This window comes from Pseudorca crassidens, chromosome 5 (genome assembly GCF_039906515.1).
Source record: "Pseudorca crassidens isolate mPseCra1 chromosome 5, mPseCra1.hap1, whole genome shotgun sequence".
Taxonomy (NCBI): domain Eukaryota; kingdom Metazoa; phylum Chordata; class Mammalia; order Artiodactyla; family Delphinidae; genus Pseudorca; species Pseudorca crassidens.
Genome location: NC_090300.1, coordinates 66,742,928 through 66,766,326, shown reverse-complemented (window position 1 = coordinate 66,766,326; position 23,399 = coordinate 66,742,928). Strand labels below are relative to the sequence as shown.

The window sequence follows — 23,399 nt, the reverse complement described above, 5'->3', positions numbered from 1 at the left end:
CGCCGCTCTCAACCACCCGCCTCGGCAGAGACTGGGTCCGGGCTCACGCGTTCCAGGCGCCCCCTGCCGCCCCTCCCGAGCCAGGGAGGCGGCCCCAACGCGGACCCCGGCCGTGTTGGGCCGGCTCCCTTAGATGGGCCGGCGGGCGGAGCAGCACGGTGGGCACCGCCCTCGGCCCGCCCGCCGAGGCGGGGACGAGAGCGGGAGGTTGCGCCAGCGGCGCCGGCCTGGGGCCCGCCGCACTCTGCACTCGGCCGCCCAGGCTACGGGGACAGGACGGGTGTGGGCGCGGGCTCTGCGGGCCGGGAGGCGAGTCCGGGCCAGAGCCCGAGCCGCGGCGGGAGGCCAGAGGGCTGTGAGCGGAGATGGCGGCGGTGGCGGGGGCGGCGGCGGCGGAGGAAGGGATGGAGCCACGGGCGCTGCAGTACGAGCAGACCCTGGTAAGTGAAGCCAGCAGAGCCCTGAGGAGTGTGCTCCCGGACCGCTGCTCCTGGTTACCCGTGGAAGCGCGAGGACGGGGACGGGGGCGGGGGGGGGCTACCCTAAGCCCGCCCCAGCCCTCTGAGCTGGGGAAACTGAGGCTCGAGGGCCTGAGAGCCTGGAGTACTAAAGGGTGGAACGCTGCATGCAGGTTTCTGGCTGAGGCTGGGGGCCTGCAGACGACAAGGACTTCAGGTGCCTGTTCCAGGTGTCCTTCCCTTTACTCCCCCCACCAACGTTTTCTTTGCTCCTACCCACTGCCACTTGGGTCCAAGTCTCAGCACCCTACTACCCCTTCCCAGCACCACTCACATGCTTGAACTTTCTCTTTCTGCACTGAGTCTCCACCATCTGAGACATTCCTTCTGTCTCCACTATGGGCATGGCACTGCTAGGAAGATGATCAGACCCAAACCCAGCTCTGGCCCTTACCCCTGGGAGCTGGCAATCCAGCACTAGCAGGAACCCCTCAGTGGATTCTCTGGAAAAATGTGGCCTGCCACCCTGGGGCACAGGAGCCTTACGGGAGGATGGGTCAAGCAGGAGTTGGGACCTTTGCTCATCTGACCCTGGGTGTCCAGCCACCCCCACCCCAGGGCTGTCCCTCAGTGTCATTAAAAACAGGGGTCCTGGGGATCTGCGCCGACTTACAGCCACCACTGCAACTTAGTGTTTGAGAAACCTTTTGCTTCTGCTTGTGTCACTGAGGTGGGTGACCCAAACTCTAGGGAAGGGAGTAGGCCTTGTAACTCTTTTTTATCAGCGTGGGCCGGAATTTGCCCAGTAAGGAGTCAGGGAAGGAACTTCTCCAGGAGAAGGGGGCCCAGGCTGTATCTGAGGCTAAGAGGTGGCCAGTTACAAGAAAGAGTGACTGGATGAAACACGATGACAGGGAGAGGTGGCAAAGGTGAGGGTGGAGCGAGGGTAGGGGGTAAGCCTCTGCACAGGGTGGGATGTGTCTGTCAATCTGCGTGGGACGCTGGTCTAGCAAGCCAGGCACCAGCTACCTCTCCATCTCCTTCACCCAGTCTCTATCTCTGGAATGAGTTCTCAGGGTCAAGCGCTCTCCCTGGCACTCTCTGCTCCAGCCTCTCCCTCTTGTCCTTCCGATCCCTTTGTCTTTCTGTCACTCACTCACCTCCCCCTCCTGCGCTGTCTGCCTCTTTATTACTCTACTCTCTCTCTTTTCCTCCTCCCTTCTTCCCCTCTGGTTTCCTTCTCTCTCTTCTCTGCCCTTTCCCCTGGACTCTCTTTTCCCCCTCTTTCTCCTCCCACTGGTTCCCTCTCGTCCCTTTCCTGCGCTCGAGCTCTCTCTCTCCCTCTCTCCCTCTCTCTCTCTCTCTTTCCCTCCCTCCACCCCCCCCCCAGCCCCAACAGGAGCCCTTTGTGTCCCGAAGCTCTGCGGGTGGCAGCCGGAATCTACGCCTCCCTGCCCCCCAACACACACCCAGCTTGGCAGGTCTAGCCACTGCTCAGCCACTCTCGGATCCCATCACCCCAGCATTCACGGTCACACTCCAGCCATCAGCTTCTGCTATCCCCCAACCCACCACTGGTCTCAGGGCAGCTCCAGAATGGGGCTGAGGCCACCAAGCACTCTCTCCCCATCCAGAGAGGCTTTCCACTCCCAGCTGGGCTGGCAGGCTGGTGGGGGGTGGGTGTAGAGAATGGGGACAAGGGGATTAGGGTGGGTGGGAGGGTGCAGCTGAGGCGGTTCCAAGCCAGAGGCCCAGCAGGAACGTGATAAGGATTGGGGCCCCGCCTGTTCCTAGGCCCAACACAGCTGCCCCCGGTTCCATGAGGCCCTTATTGTTACCCATATGCCCTTGACCATCCCCTATTCTCTGACCTTCCCTCCTCCCACTTGCAGACTGCCGTAGGTTTTTCCATCTTTTCCTCCTCTGGGGCCTTCCCTCCCACTCCTCCTCAGTGCTCCGTGCCTCCCCAGGCTTGTGAGAAGGGGACCGATTACTCTGCCACCCCCAGAGCTGTGTCCCTGTACCGTGGCTGTGCCCATCACTCCAGCCAGGACAGCCCCCACGATCTGCAGTGTGCATTGTTCCCACACCCCAAGCCCAAGTGGGAAGTGTGAGTTCAAGAAGGGGTATATAATGTGGGGACTGGGAGAAGGGGAGTTGAGGCCCCAGGAGCCCTCCCCCCATCCCTACTCGGCCCATGTCTGCTGACCCCCATCTTCCCTGTTTCTCAGATGTATGGCCGGTATACTCAGGACCTTGGGGCCTTTGCCAAAGAGGAAGCTGCTCGGATCCGTCTGGGAGGGCCCGAGCCCTGGAGGGGTCCACCTTCCCCTCGGGCTGCCCCAGAGCTTCTGGAATACGGACAGAGCCGTTGCACCCGATGCCGTAGTGAGACCTGGGTTGGGACAGGGGACTTGGCTGTGCTGTGCTGAGGGGGTCCGAGACCATTAGAGCTGCCTGTGGGGGGCGGGGGGACAGGGGTAGGAGCACTTTGGTGCCAGCCTCCCCTTCTTCCCTTCCCTGCTCCCAGTCTGTACTGTACACTGCCATAAGTTCCTAGTGTCCAGGGTTGGTGAAGACTGGATCTTCCTGGTCCTGTTGGGGCTCCTCATGGCACTGGTCAGCTGGGCCATGGACTATGCCATCGCTGCCTGCCTGCAGGGTGAGGACAAGGGCTGGTGGGGAAGGGCTAGGGAGAACCAACCTGCCTCCTTTATGCCACACTTGTCCATTGACCACTTCCCCTGGCCAGCCTGAGTGCCCCATCTTCAGGCATAATCACTGCCACTCCCATAGGCCACAACTTGTTGCCACGCCTATCCAACTGACCCTCTTACCTATAGTGATCTTTGTCTCCGTGCATGCCCTCTAGCCCCCTCCCTACCCCTTGTGCCTGTGCTCTGTGTGATATTCCCTGGGACACCTTGTCACACCAGTATGTCCAGTGGCCAGGAGGGGACTGGGTGTGCGCTTCGGAGCTCCAATGGCACATCCTCTCCCCACAGCTCAGCAGTGGATGTCCCGGGGCTTGAACACTAACCTCTTACTCCAGTATCTGGCCTGGGTCACCTACCCCGTCGTCCTCATCACTTTCTCTGCTGGATTCACACAGATCCTGGCTCCTCAGGCTGTCGGTACAATAGAAGAGAAAGAGAGGGCGGAGAAGGGACCTCCTGAAACCGGCACATCAAATGACTGTCCTGGGATTGTGCCTTTCCAGGGTCCGGCATCCCCGAGATGAAGACCATCTTGCGGGGAGTGGTGCTCAAGGAATACCTCACCCTCAAGACCTTCGTAGCTAAGGTTATTGGGCTGACCTGTGCCCTCGGCAGTGGGATGCCCCTCGGCAAAGAGGTAAGTGCAGGTTGGGGAATAAAGGAGTCCATCAAGTGGAGGAAGAAGCCAGGCCAAGGTCAGGGTGTGCCCCTTCCCCACTCACCACCTGCCCCCACCTCCCAGGGCCCTTTTGTGCATATCGCAAGCATGTGTGCTGCTCTCCTCAGCAAGTTCCTCTCCCTGTTTGGGGGCATCTATGAGGTAAGGGGGACCTTGGGAGAAGGCAGAGGGGAGGGATGGGCTGCTGAGCCCGCACTAACGCCGACTCCCCTTTCCACCGCTCTCGCCAGAACGAATCCCGGAACACAGAGATGCTGGCCGCCGCCTGTGCCGTGGGAGTGGGCTGCTGCTTTGCGGCACCCATTGGAGGTGGGCAGTCAGGTCAGCCCCAGCCCTGCCCTTGGGTCTGAGACGATAGGCCAGGCCCAGGCCTCAAGGGGCGCTCTCCTTGCCCACACCCCGCCCCCGCAGGTGTGCTCTTCAGCATCGAGGTCACCTCTACCTTCTTTGCTGTGCGGAACTACTGGCGGGGCTTCTTTGCCGCCACCTTCAGTGCCTTCATCTTCCGGGTCTTGGCAGTCTGGAACCGTGATGAAGGTGGGGGGACCTGGGGCATGAGAGGAGCCCTGAAATGGCTCAGGTGGGGACCTCCGAGGCTACAGCCACCTCCCTCTGCTACTCTGCTTCCCTTCAGAGACCATTACGGCTCTCTTCAAAACCCGGTTCCGGCTTGACTTCCCCTTCGACCTCCAGGAGCTGCCGGCCTTTGCTGTCATTGGGTGAGGAGCCGAGGGAGCTGAGGCGGGTCAGAGAGGAGGAGGTAAGAGAGGGGAGGCCTCCTTTCACCCAGGTGCTTGTTCCCTCTCCAGTATTGCAAGTGGCTTCGGGGGAGCGCTCTTTGTCTACCTGAACCGGAAGATTGTCCAGGTGATGAGGAAGCAGAAGACCATCAACCGTTTCCTCATGAAGAAGTGAGTTGATTCTGGGGCACTTTGGGTTGTGTGAGGGTCGTGGCCTGGGGGAAGGGGGGTGACAGGTGAGATGGTAGGTAGTGGCCCAGTCAAAAACAGGCACTCAGTGGTGTTTTCCAGACTGAGCGTTTTGCCTTTTATTTGAATTACCTGAGAATTGGCACTTTTGGATTTCTAGCCAGTGGCAGGGGGCATTTTGGATCAAAGGCTAAGGCTTCCTGTAGGCTCTTGGCCTGGCCCAGATAGCAACGATCCCTGGAGAATGTTTGGGTCTTAGTTCTTCCCTCATGGAGCACAGCTCCCTCAGTTGTGACCCTGAGGATTGGGAGTGGGGAGACCTGAGACATGACTTCTGTCGGGACTGACGTCCTTCAGGGAAGGGGCAACCAACTGAACCCGCTGCCTTTGGCACCTTCGGCCAGCTTCATGAGTGACCCCGGCTTCCCCCAACAGCGACCTTCACTCTTTTTTTTTTTTTTAACCTCTTTATTGGAGTATATGTTGTGTGACCTTCCCTGTTAAGTCACCTCGGAGAAACAGACAGAGGCAGAAGAAAACTGAGCGTGAGGGGAGGCGTCACGGCTTAGAGGTGTCCAAAGAGGGCTGGGGGGATGAATTTTCTGCTGGTGCTACCCACTTAGGGAGTCAGGAGCCAACAGAAAGGCATTTGGGTTCATTATAACCCTGGATGGCCATCACCCTCAGAGACGTCGTATCATGGATGGCAAAGGGGGCCTTCTTTCAGAACTGTGTGCTTTTATGTAAGAGCCAAGGCCCTGCTGTGACCTCAGCCCTGAGGTATGTGAGGGCACCCAAGCCTATCACCAGTCTGTAGTAAGTATTTGATGCTATGAAATCTACATCTCTAGACGCCTGCTCTTCCCGGCTCTGGTGACCCTGCTCATCTCTACTCTGACCTTCCCCCCTGGCTTTGGACAGTTCATGGCTGGACAGGTAACCCCAGGCAGAACAGGAACTTGTACTTTCTCTTGGGATGCATCCCTTCTAAAGCCAACAGTCCCTGCTCTCCTGTGGGCCCCTTTCCTTCATCCTGTCTGTCCCCCAGCCTGAGGCACCCTGTTCACCTACAGCTCTCACAGAAAGAGACACTGGTCACCCTGTTTGACAACCGGACATGGGTCCGCCAGGGCCTGATGGAGGAGCTTGAGCCACCCGGAACCTCACAGGCCTGGAACCCACCACGCGCCAACGTTTTCCTCACCCTGGTCATCTTCATTCTCATGAAGGTGGGGCTCCTTACATATGTATGGCCAACATAAGCTTACTAGGTGCGGGGCACTGTTCTAAGCGCTTTCCGTATGTTAACTCCTTTAAGCCTCACCACAGTGCTGTGAGAAAGGTACTATCAGTACCCCTGTTTAAAGATGGGAAGTCGAGGCACAAAGAGGCTAAGTAACTGGCCCAAAGTCACACAGCTAGATGGCAGGGTGAGGATTTGAACCCAAGCCACCTGGTGCCTGAGTCCTCCTTTCCTTCACCTCTGGGGGATTCCAAGATAGCTGGGAAGTTTGTGCCTGACTGATAAGCAAGGTAGGCTTCTGGGGTGGAGCTGGGAGCTGCCTGGGGCCTGGAGGTGCCTCTACCTGTTTGAACGACCTCCTGCCTGCAGTTCTGGATGTCTGCACTGGCCACCACCATCCCAGTGCCCTGCGGGGCCTTCATGCCTGTCTTTGTTATTGGTGAGTCCTCAGCTGCGGTTCTCCCAGCCTGCACCCTCTGGCTGCCCCCTGGCTGTCCCCTGTCTGCCTGGGAGCGGGTTTTGGTCCAGTACCTGCCCCTGCCCCCGCCCCCCGCAGGGCAGTCCCCTGCACTGAATGACCCACCGGCCCCCTCCCCTACCCTCTGACCCTCTCTCTTCCTAGTGTCCCTGCCCACCCCCTCCACTACCTGTTTCAATTCCCACCCCCCTCCCTGAAGGAGCAGCATTTGGGCGTCTGGTGGGTGAAAGCATGGCTGCCTGGTTCCCAGACGGGATTCACACAGACGGCAGCACTTACCGGATCGTGCCTGGAGGCTATGCAGTGGTGGGTGAGTGCTGCAGGTCCCCCGTTGTCTTGGAAAACCCCTGGCTGGGCCACAGGGCCAGAGGCTCTGGCGCCCCCTGCTGGCAGAAACCAGGCTTCTCTTGGCAGCAGAAGCCCACTCCCCAGGATTGTACTGGGCAGCCCAGAGGGTCCCTACAGGACTGGCGGGTGGCGTCATCTGGGGCCTGGGCACCCTGAGGAGACTGAGGGTGGCTGTCCCCAGGGGCGGCTGCGCTGGCAGGAGCAGTGACACACACAGTGTCCACGGCCGTGATCGTGTTCGAGCTCACAGGCCAGATCGCCCACATCCTGCCTGTTATGATCGCCGTCATCCTGGCCAACGCCGTTGCCCAGAGCCTACAGCCCTCGCTCTATGACAGCATCATCCGAATCAAGAAACTGCCCTATCTGCCCGAGCTGGGCTGGGGCCGCCACCAGTATGGAGGACTGGGTGACAAGGGGGGAGCGGTTGAGGGGCAGAAGCCACCCTAGGACTCCCTCCCACCCACCTCCAGCAAGGTCTTCAGCCAGTGAGGCTGGGAGACCAGCCACCCTGCTCCCTCCTGGCCAGAGCTGCCCTTGTCCACTCCCTGGGGGAGCTGTGGCTGACCCACCCCATCAGAACGAAGGCAGTAGGTACACCTCGGTCCTTAGCCCTTGTCCCCATAGGCTCTGGGGCCTTCCTCACGGCCCTGGGATAGTAGTGCTCCGGGCTACCCTCCCCATGCTGATGGCAAACCACGTGCCTCTCTCTGCTCTCAGGCAGTACCGGGTGCGAGTGGAGGACATCATGGTGCGGGATGTTCCCCACGTGGCCCTCAGCTGCACCTTCCGGGACCTGCGGTTGGCACTGCACAGGACCAAGGGCCGCGTGCTGGCCCTAGTAGAGTCCCCTGGTGAGACCAGGAGAGGGCCCAGGTGCTAGGGTCATCTGCCTGGGTCGCTGCTCAGGAAGGGGGAGGGGCAGGAGCTCAGGACCAGTCTCCTTGGTTCCAGAGGCAGTAAGCTAGCAAACCCAGCCAGGGTTTCCCTCGGGAGTGTGGTTTGTGTCCAAGGCCCCACACTGGGTGTGAGAGAAGGTCAGGGGGGTAGGAGGGCCTCACCCCAGCTCCTGAGTCCTCCCACCTGCTCTCTCCAGAGTCCATGATCCTCCTGGGCTCCATCGAGTGCTCACAGGTGGTGGCATTGCTGGGGGCTCAGCTGAGCCCAGCCCGCCGGCGGCAGTACATGCAGGAGCATCGAGCTGCCCGGACCTCTTCCCCCTCCGATCAGGAGAGTCCCCCCAGCCCTGAGACCTCCCTCCTCTTCCAGGTGAGGGGAGAAGCCCCATGGCAGGGGCACCCAGACTTCCTAAATGTCATTGTGTAGACTGTTTGGGAGGGTGACTTAGAGGTGGTCCAAGGCCATGGGCTCCCCAACCCCTTCCTGCCTGTGCAGGTGAACACAGAAGACTCGGGCTTCCCTGCAGCACGGGGGGAGACTCACAAGCCCCTGAAGCCTGCTCTCAAGAGGGGGCCCAGCAACACCATGAACCTCAAGGAGAGTCCCACAGGTGAGCCCATCTGCTAGCACGACGGAGCCAGAGACCAGCCCCGGAGATGCATTAGGGTCCCTGCCCAACCTTTTTACTGGAGCACATCCCAGCTAAGAGGCTGCCCAGATGGGCCAGGAGCAGAACCAGGACGCCTCTCCCCTTGCCCTCCTCACCTCTCCTGATCCTCTCCAGCAAGGATGACATTGCCCTCAGGGCCTTGTGTTTGGGAACACAGGGAACGTGGAGCAGGCAGGCATCGCCCTCAGAAGCCTCTTCTGTGGCAGTCCACCCCCCGAGCCTGCTTCAGAGGTGAGTGGTTAGAGCCTCTCCATCTGGCTCTTTCTCTCCAGCTCTCTCTCTGACGCTGAGACCACCTGTCCGTTAACCCTGCAGTGCCTGCCTCCACTCTCCCTGCCCTTCTTCCCTCCTGGATATCAGCTGTCCCTGCACTGTGCCCTTCCTCCCAGCCCCACCACTTTCCCTCACCTCCCTCCTCCCTATAACATCAACTCCTCTTCTCTCTGGTTTGGCCCTAACAAAGTTGGAGAAGTCGGAAAAATGTGACAAACGCAAGCCGAAGCGGGTCCGAATTTCCTTGGCGGTAAGTGCTCCCTCTCTTCCTGCAGCTCAGGAGCACTAGACAGGGAGGGCCGGGCTCTAGGCAGGGTAAGCTTCCCCTGAGCTGGTGAGATACACCACCTCCCCCAAGCCCCTAGCTGCCAACCTTCCTTCCTCTCTCCTAGAGTGACTCGGACCTGGAAGGCGAGATGACCCCTGAGGAGGTAAGGTGTGACTGGACTCTGGACTCTTCTTCCTGAGTGTGTTCAGTCATCATGTTGGCTGCTGTCCCCATGGGAGGGACCAAGGGGTAGGAAAAAGGGCAGGCCAACTTTCAAGGAGGTGAGAGCAGCTTTTGGTACTTTCTCCCTAACCCTCCTAGTCTTGTCCCCTCAGATTCTAGAGTGGGAGGAGCAGCAACTAGATGAACCTGTCAACTTCAGCGACTGCAAAATTGACCCTGCCCCCTTCCAGCTGGTGGAGCGAACCTCTTTGCACAAGGTAGGGCCAGAGGCCCGGGGCCGCCTGGGCTCTCAGGAGCACAGGGTGGGGAGCTAAGTCCTCCCACAAGTTTGGACTCAAGCCAGTGGGGAAAAAGAGACAGGAGAGAGTGGACTCTGTGCTAAGATGTTTTTCAAACACATTGCTTCAAACGATGGGAGGCCAGGAGCAGGGCCCCTTAGCCTCTTCCTGCCTATGGTGAAGCCAAGCATCATTTTTCTTCTGCTCAGCCTTGCCCCCAGGGAACTCTGGACCAAAGCGGCAACAAAGACAGGGCTGGAGCTGGGTGGAAGCCAGAAGGCCTCTGACCTTCTAGAGTCAGAGCTAGGCAGGAGGCTGCCAGCGCCTGACAAGGCTGATACACCCACGCTGAAAAAAATGGGTGAGAAATAGGCAGGATAAGAAAATCTAATAAACAAGCGAACAAACATCCAAGTAGGATTGGGGACACTGCAGAGAAGAGATAAACAAAGATGAGAAGTGCCTAGTGGGGGGCTTGGAATGTCAGACCCCAGAAAGTCTGACTCAGTGTAGGCCAAAGGAAAACTGGTAGAGACACAGGAAGATAGCTCAGCAGAAGGGCACAATGGCCTGCATAAATGCAGAGAAAACTGGAGTGCAGACAGGTTGGCGGTGGGTGAAGCTGACGCTAACAGAGGGCAGGAGCTGTCTTTGCAGGACTGCCTCGGGCCCCCCAAGAATGGCGCAGCCGGCATCACTGGGCACCTTCAGGCCTCTGAGCGAAGGCAGGGAGTACAGGCACACCCAGCAGGCTGCTTGGGCAAAAACCAGGGGGGTTTAGCTAAACTGTTGACAGATTTAACGTGCAAGCCTCTGAGCACATTAGACGGGGGAAGAGGAGGAATTTTCCCAAGGTCTGCAGCTTGGGCAGCTAGCTTAGACACAAACTGTGCCCAAGAGCCAGCCTAGTGCAGACAAGCAGGGCAGGAAGAACAGGGGACAAAAACAAGAAAGCAAAAGGTAATAAAGGAACGTATAAGCCTTTGGGTAAAGACCTCGGATCAAGATGAGTGGGGAACTGCAGTGCAATTGCAAGAAAAAAAGAAGATAGGCCTGTGAATAATACATTTGGCTTTTATTTAAAGCCTTTCTTCCTAAGACCTCTAAAGCGTTTCTATCACCTTACTTAATCTCCAGACATCACACGATGACGATGATAACGCTGACGTGTTTTTTTTTAGTGCCTGCTACATGCCAGGCAGTGGGCTAAGCTCTTCACATGTTTAATTTAATCCTCACAACCACCCTGTAAGATGGGTATTGTGATATTCTAGTTTTTCTATTCTAGTTTTTTTGTTTTGTTTTGTTTTTTTGTCTTTTTGGTGGTACGTGGGCCTCTCACTGTCGTGACCTCTCCCGTTGCGGAGCACAGGCTCCGGACGCGCATGCTCATCGGCCATGGTCACGGGCCCAGCCGCCCTGCGGCACGTGGGATCTTCCCAGACTGGGGCACGAACCCACGTCCCCTGCATCGGCAGGCGGACTCCCAACCACTGCGCCACCAGGGAAGCCCCTCTATTCTAGTTTTTATGAGGACATTGAGATTCAGAGAGGTTAAGCAGGTTGGCCAAGGTTACACAGCTAGTAAGTAGCAGAACTAGGGCTGGAATCCAAGATGGTCTGACCCAAAAGCCTATGTATTTAACCATGTTAATACACAGGGAAGCTGAGGCAGTGAGGAGGTTACTTGCCCGAGTCAATATAGCAGAGTCAGGCCCAGAGGCCAGATTTCCTGGCCCCAATCCCAGGATTCTTTCGGAAGGCAAAACTGAGCCTCTCCCTGTCAATTCACTGTTTCCAAGCCCAAGAAGTATGGGCCCTCCAGTGGGCTCCCTGGTGTCTAATTAAATGAAAATGAAAAAGAACAAAGTAGGTGTTTGTTGCAAACTTAAAAATCAGAGGAAGAAATGAAGCCTTTGAGGAACCAACTAACAAAAGTATAAAGAACTGAAAGTGATAAGAACATACAAGATGAGAATTCAAAATGTCCTTGTAGGCCTGAGGAGTCAGTAAGTAGTAGCCCCGTGAAGTCCAGGAAAGGAACATGCAGAGGGAAGAGGAATACACTGGAGACTATTTAGGAACCTGTGCCACTGGACGTCCCCGTACCATCAGAGTGCCTCATTCATTCAGGGCCGCCTGCAGAGCAGCAGTGGGTGGAGGGGGGAAGCTAGAGTGCCAGTGGGCTGAACCCGAAACCTTGTCACATTTCTTAGCCTCTGTGCCTCACTTTCCTTCTCTGTAAAATGGGATCGTTGTGCCAACATAGGTTTTTCTGAGGATTAAAGTTGATAACATGTGAAGCACTTAGAACAGTGCCCAGCACATAGTAAGTATTCGATACATGTTAGGAATTACTGCTACTACTTATACTGAGAGGTGACCAACAGGAGACTTTAAAAGATGGTGTCGTGAGGGAAGGGCTGAAGCGTGGAAGAAATGGATGTTCTCAGAAAAGGATGAGTGATTATCTGAGGCTGGAAGCTGGGGTGGCTGGCGGCATCTGAGGCTGGAAAGACAGGCTGAGGTGAGTTTGGGAAGGGTCTTAATGGGCCATTCTGGGGAGTCTGGGGTCTAACTCAAGTTTGAGAAAGCTCTTAGTATGGCAGAGCCAAGTTGGAGGGAAGGGAGGCAGAAAGCAGAACCCATTAGGATGTTGCAGCCCTGTCTGGCGAGGATGGTGAGGAGGTTGGGGGGAATGGCCAGGATGTTCAGAAAGTCAATCAGTAAGGCTTAGTGGGACAAGTGGTTTGGAAATCTAAAAAGCATATAGTCTGCCAGAAGCTCACTCTGATTAGGATGGTGGAGAACAGAAAATCAATGGGAACTATTTAATAGGATCCTTGGGAGAAGCTGAGAGGGATTATTAAATGATAAGGCAAGGCTAAGGGATTATTGAAACAGGAAATATAACGATATGTTTCCCTCTGAAGTCTTATGAAGAAATTAAAGATAACTTGTAGCACATAGGATTCAAGTTAGATATGAGGAGGAACTTGCTAACCACATGACAGTTATGACGTAGGCATGGAAGGAGCACAGAAAAGTGTATTCTAAAACTGAACTTCTATCTATCTCCTTTTATAATTACTGTCATGTCTTAGATGGAGAATTTAGCACTGTATAATAAAACATTTTTAAAGTGTTAAGATGATAACAGTGAGTTCTGAGTAAGTGGTACTCAGGAAGCTGGGTTATTAATGCCCATTTTGATTCAAATATCAAGCCAAAACGCTTACAAGTAAACTCAAAACAGTGCGATAAATGATGGGCCAAAAATTCCAGGAACTGCTGAGTCAGTAGAGTGGTTTTCAAGACATCTGGCCCAAGAAAATCCACTTAGAGCACAAGGGGAACTGCCTGACAATTTCTGAACCCTCGGTGATTACATTCGAAAGCCTGGGGGGAGGGCCCGAGGCAAGAAAAACATGGGGGGATGGGCGTGACTGTTGTCCTCCTGGACTGCAAGCTACATCTCAAAAGGACCCGGGATGCTACTTGGGCCCCAGAAAAGGCAAACTGTTTGAGAGGTGTAGAGTGCTGCAGGCCAAGATTGGAGGGGTACCAAAACTGGCCAGCCGAGAGCCAATGGGAAGCATGTATCAGCCGCAGAGGTGAGTTAGGGGCAGAGGATTCAGGGCCAATACCCCTAAGGGGGAGTGGGGTGCGTGTGGAACTTTGGTCCATGACTAATTGGACAGCTGCATGGGATGACTGGTGCTGTGCTTCCTCCTTCTATAATGTGATGAAAAGTGAGCTGGGGCTGCAAGGCCACTTCTTCCTGGTGACCTTGAGCGAGTCACTTCAGCTCTGACCTTCATGTTGCCTCTCCTGTAGAATGGGTATCATACTTACTTCTCAGGACACTACTGAAATTAAATGTTAATGTAGGAAAGACCTAGCCCAGTGCCTGGCCAATCATCTGATGTCGTATTTCAACAGTTGTTCTCTCTTCTGTCCTCCTTTCTAACGTGGGACAAAGAAGCCTTCCTCTGTCCCTTGCTCCATCAATGTAAGCAACATAAAGATTCCCACTATCAAGTTTCTGAGGCCTGGTTACAGAAACATTCTATTGTTCTTTTTCCTCCAGTGGTTCTGTCCCCTTCCTCACCATCCATCCTCACCCCTTCTACTGCCCCCCACCACCTTGTTCTGGGTCCCTCTGGCCTATAATCTAGAGCTGTCCCCTCACACATCAAGTCCAATGTGTTTTCTCCCCACCCCGCAGACTCACACCATCTTCTCACTGCTGGGAGTGGACCATGCTTACGTCACCAGTATTGGCAGACTCATTGGAATTGTCACCCTAAAGGAGGTGAGATGATAGTGACCACTTCCACTTCCAAAAAGGCTCAGAGGCTTATGTCCAGCCACCTGGGGAAGTGCTGGGGAGGAGTCTGAGCAGGGAGCTCCGAGTCCACACATCTGATCCTCTCACCTTTCCAGCTCCGGAAGGCTATCGAGGGCTCTGTCACAGCACAGGGTGTGAAAGTCCGGCCGCCCCTTGCCAGCTTCCGAGACAGTGCCACCAGCAGCAGTGACACAGAGACCACTGAGGTGCATGCACTCTGGGGGCCCCGCTCCCGCCACGGCCTCCCCCGGGAGGGCAGTCCTTCTGACAGCGACGACAAGTGCCAGTGATCCCCTCAAGGGGTGGCCTGGGATGGCAGTGGCCATGGCTGTCGGCCCAGATCCTGCAGCTCTCCTGTTCCTTCTGCCTTGGGAAAACAGGAGTTCCAGCCCTGCTTCCAGACCTGGGGTGCTAGCATCTCCTGGCTCATCCTACCTGAAATCTGACCCAGTGCCCACCTGCAGCAAATGTTCCAAGGGCAGGAAGGTCAGCACTGCCCTGACAGGGTGGGGGTGGGTTCACTGGACCCCTGCTCCCCCTTTGAGGGAAGGGGTAGAACTAATATGGGTTTATACTGGAACCTCCCGTCACCAGATGTACATAGAGATTTACAAAGATTTTTATATTAATTTAATAAAACAAATTCTTAAATAGAACAAAATAAACACCTAATGAGCCACTTCTATGTAGAATGCTTGTGCCCACCGGCTCCTGTTCTTACCTTGGGCCCTCTCACCTGCCAACGCCTACGAGGCTCCACATTCAGCAGCCACCCACCCCCCCGACAGCCATAAAACTCCAGAGCCTGCTGTCCGTGGAACGCAGGGTCTGCAGAGGCCGCCACCACCGCTTGCCATCAACACCCTGGTTGGGGCGCAGTCCCCCAGTAAGGTAGCTTTGACCTTTTGTTCAGCCAAGAAAGGCACTACCCTCTTTCCTCCCCAAGGAGAGACGCTCCCTCATGACTGTCACTCGTTGGCACCATTCCTGCTGGCAGCTGCCCGGCCACCTGTGTGGCCCCCTCGTGGCCCTCTCTGGAAGAACATCCAAATCACGGCTCCGTGGCAACCAGAGCCATCCCGTCTTCCAGCTCCACCCTAAAGAGAACTGTTGAGTGAATGGGGCAGCCCCCAGGCTGAGAGCCACCAGGACCCTGCCCACATGTCCTACAAGTAGCTGGGAAAGGGCCCAGACCCCGCCGGGAGGCCAGGGAAAGGGCCGAGAGTACAGGCCTTCATCATTCCAGTGCCTCCCAGAGAAGATCCGACTGAAAGAACAGACCAAGACCCCTCTTTAGGAAAAAGAAGATTTAGAGATGATGGACAGGTGAAGCACAGCACGAGCCCAGCTGGGCGAGGGGCCCTTGGGGGGACAGCTCAATCCAGAGGCTCCAGGAGGGTCAGAGCCACCCCCCACCCCGGGCGGGGGCAATTCTGTCAAGCACTACACATGGACTCGGAGGTGAGGAGAGAAGCAGAGGAGAGGCAGGGGGAGGGGGTGGGGAGGCAGGGCTCCCTCCCGCTCCACCCCACACAGCCCAGTCACAGCTGCCCCCATAGGGGTTCACATCACCCAAGGGGGAAATGTGCACGTGGTGGTTTTGATTTAAGAACATGAACATCACTGTCTGCCACAGCTGTAGCCATGCCCCAGGGGCCCCGGGCAACCCCCGGCAAACCCCAGGAGTGGGGGCAGGACATGCGCCCCCAGCCTGGCCCCTGCCTCCTCTGAACACTTTCATGCAAACACACAATGGAGGAGTGAGTGCTCCCAGGAGCCCTCCAGGCTTTGGAGCTCTGCTGGAAGCCTCGCCCGTGCTTGGGCACAGAGGCTCTGCCCCCAGCAGCAGCCAGGGGACACATGCCACCACCGGGCATGATTTGGGTCACTGTTCCTCTGGCTCCACCTCATCCTCGTCTAAGGACACCACCCCAGAAGAAGCTACGTCAGAGGCTTGCCGCTGCTGTTCCCAGCTGCTCGCTGGCGGCAGGCAGAGCGGCTGGCAGTCCTTGCAGGGGGCTGGCTCCTCCTCAGCAGGAGAAAGGCAGGACTCTGTGAGGGGCGAGTTGTAGAGCGAGTCCTGGGCCTCCAATGGGCCCAGGCTGCGGAAGGCACTTTCCCGGCTGTGGGGCAGTTTGGCGAGGAGCAGCTCGTCGCCCAGCAGCTGGGAAGCCAGGCGGGCCGGGGAGCCCAACAACCCGTCCTCCAGGCTGCACAGACTAGAGCACAGGGTCTCTGGGGACACGGTCTGCGAGCAGTCGCTCTCGGGTTCCACGGAGCCCTGGCGCATAGGCCGGGAGAATCGGTGGCCGGTGAAGAGGTCCTGGAGGTGGGGCCCCAGGGGCAGCTGCCCAGTCATGTCTGCAGGGGGAGAGAAAGAAGACAGCCCTGCTAGCCCCACTTCAATTGGCCAACCTGGAATGGAAGCCGCATCCTCTCAGCTCCACCCTCACAGGAGCTGAGTAACTTGGAGCAAGTCACTTAACCTCTCAGTGCCTCGATTCCCTTAATGGTGAATTGGGGTTTATAAATTTACAGGGTTCATGAGAGAACAACAGACTCTGGTACACCATATGAAACAAAATATACAGGGATACCATACATGGTGCAGGTTGTTCACTGCACGAGGGGAGCCTGTCCAAGGCAGTGAGTGAGGGCTGAAATTCAGCACTCACTCTACCCACCAAGCAACATGCTCTAGCATGGGTCTGTGCCCACCAGATAAAGACATGCCTTTTTCTAATTTGCACAAAGATTCCACATAGGCTAGTAGTGGCCTTGGATAAATGTTAGTTATTATCATTATACCAGGAGTCAAAGCAAGCCTGGAACTCAATTAAACAAAAACGCCTGTGGTTCAGGCATCCAAATCAGTCCCCTCTAGACCACAGCAGCAGTCTCCAGTCTGCTCTAATGTATTGCCCACCTTGGAGAACTTGTTAATTAGCTGGAGGGGTCGGGGTGGGCGGAGGCAATGATCTTCAAAGGCAAAGGGGGGGGGGAAGGTGGCCTGTGAGGTTTGAGCCCAGAAGCTACAGAGAAAGTCAGCCATGTGGTTCAGAGAATGGAAGATGAAAGGAGGGCCTCTGCACAGCTGCACGGCCCCCCGCAGGGTCCCCTCTGCATGCCCTGGCCCAGAGAAAGGTCCACAGGCAGGCCTTGGCTGGAAGGCAAGGATGCTGAGCTGGAGCCAGCGGCCCTGTGGGCAGTCCAGGCCCAGCAAGCCTTCCTGTTTGCCTGGGGCCCCAGCCCTGTGAGGAGCTGTGCTGCTGCACTGCGGCTCCTCTGCGCTGCCACAGCCAGCCAGAAGTGGACCCTCTCAGAGAGCAGCTGCTGAGAACGTATCAGTGAGGTCTCTGGGCCTATTTTTTTTTTTTTTTTTTGCGGTACGCGGGCCTCTCACTGTTGTGGCCTCTCCCATTGTGGAGCGCAGGCTCCGGACGCGCAGGCTCAGCGGCCATGGCTCACGGGCCTAGCCGCTCCGCGGCATGTGGGATCTTCCCAGACCGGGGCACGAACCCGTGTCCCCTGCATCGGCAGGCAGACTCTCAACCACTGCGCCACCAGGGAAGCCCTGGGCCTTTTTTTTTTTTCAGGACTGCAAAGCCCAACTGCACAGACAGGCAGAGGAGGCTCAGCACCTGTGAAAGAGGAACCACTCCATTTCCAACTGCTGACTGCCCACCCACAAGCGTAGATAGCCCACCTGCCCCTTGAATGTCAAGGACTGCCTGGACAGAGTCTGTCCCTCTCCTCTCCCCTTCCACAGCTTGAGGACATTCTGGATCTCCCCTTCCAAAACAAAGGCCAAGCTCTGAATCACAAGGCCTATCAGGCAGTTCCAGCCCAGCTGGCAGCACTAGCAATGGGATGTCCCCTCACCTGAGTCAGTTCCCCCAGCAAAGTCCTCATCATAGGATTCATCGGTGGAGTCCTCCCCATCCACTGATGACCATGCCCGGAGCTTGGCTTCTGCAATGGCGAATTGCTCGGCCACTCCTGAGAGGAAGGACACAGAATTCGTTTAGCAGAGAGGATGAACTAAGACTAGGGCTCAGCTTGGACACAGGAGAGGGTAGACACAGGGGTGTAGAAAGACTCCAACCCCCACATCAGGCCCAAGGAGAGGCACACGAGCATCCCTGATAAACCCACCTGCTGCAAAGCGAGCCTCTTGTTCACCCTCACTGAGGTCTGAATAGGAGGAAAAGGCTGATTCTAGGGCAGCGGGCGAGTCACTTGGCTTGCTCCAGCCCTTCCACTCAATGAGGTGAGCCACTCGGCCCTGGGCCATGGCAGTGGGCTTGGTCACGTGGTCCTTCACTACCTGGGAAATACCTGAAGGTGGGCCAGAGTGAGGAAAGCTGGTAAGGGGAAAGACCAGGGAGCATCTGGGAGGGAAGTGGTAGGGTCCACATGTGCCCTTGGGTGGGAGGAGGAGGCTGGGAGTCATCTGAGAAAGAGAGGAAAAGGGAGATCCCAGCAAGAGCTCACAGGATCCAGTTCCCAAGGGCATGTGCAAAAGGGCAAAGAAAGGACCAAATGGCCAGAGGCACGGGAGAGGGTGCATACCATGCAGGGAGGATCTGGCCAGCGCAGCAATCTCCTGGATAGTTAGGGCTCTTCGGGACTTGGGCAGCATCGCGACTGTGTCTCCAACATTCACCTTGGGTGACAGCATCAGAGGGTGAGTGCCCCTCTGACAGCAGTGTCCCCCAGATGCCCGTACTCCACCCAAGGCATCAAGCGGATGTGGGAGCCGAGAAGAGATGCGAGAGCATCTCAGATGTCCCAGTGGCTGCTGGGATATGTAAGAGGGTAAGAAGCCAGGATCAGCAAACTGTGTCCTCCCAGGGAGCAACAGAGACTCCGTCAGGCCCAAAGAAGCAGAACTGCAGCTAACCCTCCACCGTCCCAGCTTGCAGAGGGGAGGGAAGCAGGTTGGCAAGTAAACGGAGTGGGGCCTTTGAGAAGAGCAAAGAGGAGGGGACAAGGGTATGGGAAGAGGGACTTCCCTTCAGGTCCTCTCTCCCTTGCCCCTCTCCTCCTCTCAGTCTTCTGACCCCCATTCTAGCTGTTTCTAGAGCCTACAGCATGACCAAAACCAAGCCCAACACCTTCTCCCCATATCTGGCCCTGCTTCCAGACTTCCTGACTTTGCATCACCCCACCATTCGCCCATTCAGCCTGGCTCCAAACCTCAGCTCTCCCCTATCTTGCTTACCCGTATCTGGTGTTAAAACCTAATGATTCCATCGCCAAACTGTCTCTTATAGTACCCTCAACCATTCCACTCCCACTGCCACTGCCCTTCCTCAAGGGCAAGCCCTCAGTGCCCCTTGCCCAGATTAGCACAAGTGGTGGTCCCCCAAGTTCCAACTCACGCTGAGACTTGGAACACACTGTTTTCTCAGCCCAGAATGTTGTGTATGTAAGTGTTCCCCTCCCCCCTTCCCATGACTGTCTGGCTCTTTCTCATCTTTGGGGTCTTGGCTGAAATATTACTCTCTCAGAGGGCCTTCCTGGCCACCCTACCAGTAGTCCATCCTCCCTCTGTAGTCTGTAACAAGCCACCATCCTCAATCGACGTACCCCGTGTGTGTCATTATGGTCTATTTCCTGTGTTTCCTTATTTCTTGTTGATCTTTAGCTCTTTGAGGAATTTGGTCTCTCTTGGTCACTGCTGCACCCTTGTGTTTAACATAGCGCCTGGTACACAGTAATCGCTCAAAATACATAGGCTGAATGAATGAGGCAAAGTATAAATGTAAACAAATAATTTTCCTGGAGTGCAACTGCTCACAATATGTCCCTATTTAAAATCTTTCCTGGACTCCTCCAAGGCCCAGTGAAGCGCAAGCTTCACAGTCAGGCACTGAAGGAACCCACTCCGTGAGGCCCCGGCCTCCTTCCAGGCCTGCTTGGAATCCACCACTGATCTCCTCTGCCCAGTAAAAGTCCACTTCCCCACCTTCCCTCCAGGCAAAGGAACGCAGCTTTCCCCTGGGCGAAGAATGCCATCCTTGCCTGACAAAATGCTCCCTACCATTTAAGGCCTGACCCTCAAGTGCCACCTCCCATTACGTTTTCAGTCCAGTTTCTCTCTCTGTCCTCTTGGATGCCTGCAGCCCCACCTCAGCGATGCCCTTGCATCTCTCCTGAGGGATCTTGGGATGGCAAAGCCTGAGTCTGATTCACCTGGGTTCCTACCTCCACCCTACCCCTGGCTCAGCGCCCCTTGGCAGCCCGGGGAAACGTTTCCCTCAATGAATGAATGAAGTCAGAGGCACACACCCCCTCCTCGGCATTGCCTAGCTCTCCTCCGTTACGTTCCCACCCCTCAGAAGAGGGACTCCACCTGCCCCTTGACCTCAGGCCCACCCTGTCCCTCCCCTTCAGTACCTGGCTGACAGCGCCCCCAGGGTGGTGCCGGCAGCTTCTGGCCAGGCCTGGGGGGAGGAGCACCTGCTGGGTGTTTCCTGACTCGCCCCCCTCCCACCCATCACTCCCCCCAGCCACCGCCATCCTTGCCTGCGCTCACGCAGCTGCGGCCCAGGCCCAGAGAAAAGGTGTATGTCTCCCTGGCAACCCATCACCATGCAACAGGGTCTCCAGGGATACGGCCCGGGATGCGCTGACGTCAGGGCCCAAGGCGCAAGAAAGCCCGCCCGCTGGCACAGCGCCAAGCAGAGCAGACCGGCATGGGGGCGGCCTTGGGGCCCCGCCGGCCGGATAGCGCCTCCGCTCGCTCGCAGGAAAAGGGAGCCAGGAGTAGGCTGGCGAAGCGGGCTGCGGCACACCCTCCCCACTACCAAAACCAGGGGCCCAGCACCTCTGGCAAGTCCTGGCTGTCCACTGAGGAAGGACGGGAGGACCGGCTCCAGCCTCGGAGGGTCCGAGCAGATCCCAAGGAAGATAGAGAGAGGCCCCGAGGAAGTTCGATCCACTCCACAGCCCACGCCGGATCCGAGGCCACTGAGGGGTGGGGGGAAGGTTTTTCAGCGGGGCTCGCACTTCTGCCGAGATCCCCATTTTCATCCGGGGTTGCCGTTCCATTTCTCCATACCACCTCCCCCACCTCCCAGAATATAAGCATCCACCTGGAGCGCTCCGCAAGTCTGAAAGCCCCCATCCCACAGCCCTGAACTTCAGGCCTCCGGGGGCCCTTTGGTGGCAGCCACTCCTCACCATCCTCCTCAAGATATATCGTGTCATCAAAGCCCTAGGTATGAAACCTAATCTTTGATAAATTCGGAATTTTCTCAGGTTTCTCAGCCTACCCATTCCTCTTGGAAAGCACACCACAGTCTTCCACCACCATCACCACCAACAACTTGGACCCTTTACAGGCTTGCTCTGGTTCCTTCCTCTCGCCAGCCGCAGCTTGTGCGCAGCCCTTTACTCTTCTTTTCTGACAAACCCGTGATTTTTTCTGACTTTCGCCCCAGTCCCCTAAGGCTTTTTCTTAATGCCCTGTTTGGCCCCAACTTGGTTGCTCCTATTTCAGCCTGGTTCCCAAAATCTAAGCCAGAGTAATTTTCCTCTTGCCACATAAGCATCCTATTCCTCAGCTTCCCATCACCTCCCAAATCACATCTGCGTCCCTGATCTCACCTCTGCGACTTGTCTGACAAGTCCATCGTCCTCCAGGCCCTTCACGCTGCCACAGAAACATTTTGCCCAGCACAGAAATCATAGGCATGCTGGCTGTGTTGATGCAGAGAACCAAAAGCCCAGAACTGCTCCAGGCTCAGCTCCCAGTTCTGTTCCTATTTTGGCTCCGGATGCTGAGCCAGTCCCCTCCCCACTTGGAACCTGTGCCTAGTCACATAAGGAGAACACTTCTGCCTCATGGCTTTGAGGAGGTGGGAGTGCCAGGGCCCAGCTGAGCTCTCTGGAGCTCAGGGAGATGAGGCTCATCCCCTAGACAGTGCCAACAGGCAATGTACATAACAACTGACCTTTAGCTGGAGCAGCCGTCTCTGTCCCTGAGCCTCAGCCAGCTGGTGGTCCCCAGAAATGCTACCAACCAGAAGGAAGACACAAGGTTACAGGCCATCCCTGGCTGCCAGCTGGTACCTAATCAGGGCTCTTGAGGCTAGTCATGAGGTCAGCCAAACTCTCCTGACTAAAGGAGGGATGGCTTCCTGAACTCTAAGCCTTAGCAGGGCCAGAGGAATCAGAGCAGCCTGCTGCTTCTCAGCTTCAAAAGTCATGAGATTAATTTAGGACTACAAATCCCAGAATTCCTCATGTGAACCCAAGTAAAGTACAAATCTCAGCTAGAGTCTTAGCTCCAAAGAACCTCAAGTACCACACATACTAAGGCCTGTGTGACTGACCACCTGCCCTGAAAGCCCAGGACCCATTCCAAACCCAGCCCTCAATGTCACAAGCTCCTGCCTGGCCTAAGGCATGGAGAAATCCATGACACTGGAGTTAAGTAGGCTGGCCCACCTCAGACACTAGAACTACGGCCAGGCCCCAGCGTGCACCACCATCTGTGGGAACCAAGGCCCAAGCAGGGATCAGCAGTTGTGGGAAGGATGCCTTGATAGCCTCCCTTGGGCTCCTGTTTCCCTCCACAGGGTAGGGTGATTTTTGTTTCCGTTGGGAGTGGGGTAAGGGAACTAAAACAGTTTTAAGAGGTGAGAGGTGATCAGGTGCTCACAGGTGCCCCCAAATGGGGCCGCGGTCCACTTCATCAACCTGCAGACTCTAAAGCAGGTAACAAGTTTACTCAAAAACTCCGTGGTAGGGAGCATGGCCAGCGTTTCCAGACTACCTCCTGAAGGGGGTTGGGACACAGCTCGGAGAGGCAGGTTCCCAGCACAGGGCCACTCCCAGGACAGTGAGAGGAGAGATGTAGGCAGAGGGGGGTAATCGTGAGTGGGCGTGCAAGGCCAGTCGCCACGGGCTGGAGAGGGTTGACCAGTCCCTCTCTAGGCTGTGCGCCTCCTGCCACCCTCAGCGGTGGGGAGTCAGGCGGAAAGCCCACGAGTCCACCCCGCAAAGCCCAGAGGCAGGCAGCAGGCCTTTAGGAGCGAGCCCGAGTCGGCTAAGCCCCCTCCCGGCTCGGCCCGCTCCCTCCTCTTGCCGGGCCCGCCTCCCCAGTGCAGGCTCCTCCCTCTCCCAACACCAGCCCCCTCCTCAAGGAGGGCCCCCCCCGCCCCGCGGCCCGCGCACAGGGCAGCCGCAGCCAGACTCCCCAGCACCGGCCCGGCCTCCGCCTCTTACCCTGACCCGCCGGGCTCCGAGAGCCGATACAGCCCATGGCCGGGCACCCAGGCACGCTAGCCCGCGCTCGGGACCCGGGCCATCGCCTTGCAGAGGGTCGGGCCGCGGCCGCCACCGGGGAGGGGAGAGCCCGTGAGAGGGGAGGGGGTGGGAGCCGCGCGTCCGCCAACGCTCCCGGGAGAGGGAACCGGGCTGGTGACGTAAGCGCGGGGGCGTGTCCACCCCCGCGTCACCACCCAAAGCGGGCGGGGCGAAGCGGACGTCACAGCCACACAGATGGGGTCTGGGGCCGAGTCCGGCGAGAAAAGCTCGTCCTCTGCTCCCAGACCCGACTGCGGAGTGACCTGAAGGCAGGAGAGGTGGGAACCGAAGGGACGGGGCACGGAC

At 57.0% G+C, this 23,399-nt stretch overlaps 2 protein-coding genes across 8 annotated transcripts; one reads left to right on the top strand and one right to left on the bottom strand.

Moving 5' to 3' along the window:
• Positions 1-9: 9 nt before the first annotated feature.
• Positions 10-14,452, top strand: CLCN2 (chloride voltage-gated channel 2). Of its 6 annotated transcripts, none has more exons than XM_067738276.1 (24): positions 15-440; positions 2,690-2,846; positions 2,989-3,120; positions 3,464-3,592; positions 3,679-3,812; positions 3,918-3,995; positions 4,085-4,175; positions 4,266-4,391; positions 4,489-4,573; positions 4,664-4,765; positions 5,635-5,719; positions 5,857-6,012; positions 6,396-6,465; positions 6,704-6,814; positions 7,034-7,247; positions 7,573-7,706; positions 7,949-8,121; positions 8,248-8,362; positions 8,580-8,653; positions 8,886-8,945; positions 9,088-9,126; positions 9,299-9,403; positions 13,653-13,739; positions 13,871-14,451. In XM_067738276.1, exons 1-24 carry the CDS (start codon positions 366-368, stop codon positions 14,063-14,065), a joined length of 2,727 nt encoding a protein of 908 aa, XP_067594377.1. In that variant the 5' UTR covers positions 15-365; the 3' UTR covers positions 14,066-14,451. The 6 variants fall into 6 exon arrangements, 5 of the variants coding, with proteins under 5 accessions (XP_067594381.1, XP_067594379.1, XP_067594377.1 ...); XM_067738277.1 differs by having other exon boundaries at positions 16-440; positions 4,085-4,163; positions 13,871-14,450; XM_067738278.1 differs by lacking the exon at positions 8,886-8,945 and having other exon boundaries at positions 14-440; positions 13,871-14,452.
• A 615-nt stretch (positions 14,453-15,067) lies between these two features.
• On the bottom strand, positions 15,068-23,204 carry FAM131A (family with sequence similarity 131 member A). Of its 2 annotated transcripts, none has more exons than XM_067738283.1 (6): positions 23,013-23,204; positions 20,608-20,750; positions 18,348-18,441; positions 17,931-18,113; positions 17,658-17,774; positions 15,068-16,136 (listed from the first exon to the last, which is right to left on the bottom strand). In XM_067738283.1, exons 1-6 carry the CDS (start codon positions 23,047-23,049, stop codon positions 15,661-15,663), a joined length of 1,050 nt encoding a protein of 349 aa, XP_067594384.1. In that variant the 5' UTR covers positions 23,050-23,204; the 3' UTR covers positions 15,068-15,660. The 2 variants fall into 2 exon arrangements, with proteins under 2 accessions (XP_067594384.1, XP_067594382.1); XM_067738281.1 differs by lacking the exon at positions 23,013-23,204 and adding an exon at positions 21,390-21,671.
• Between the last annotated feature and the right edge of the window lie 195 nt (positions 23,205-23,399).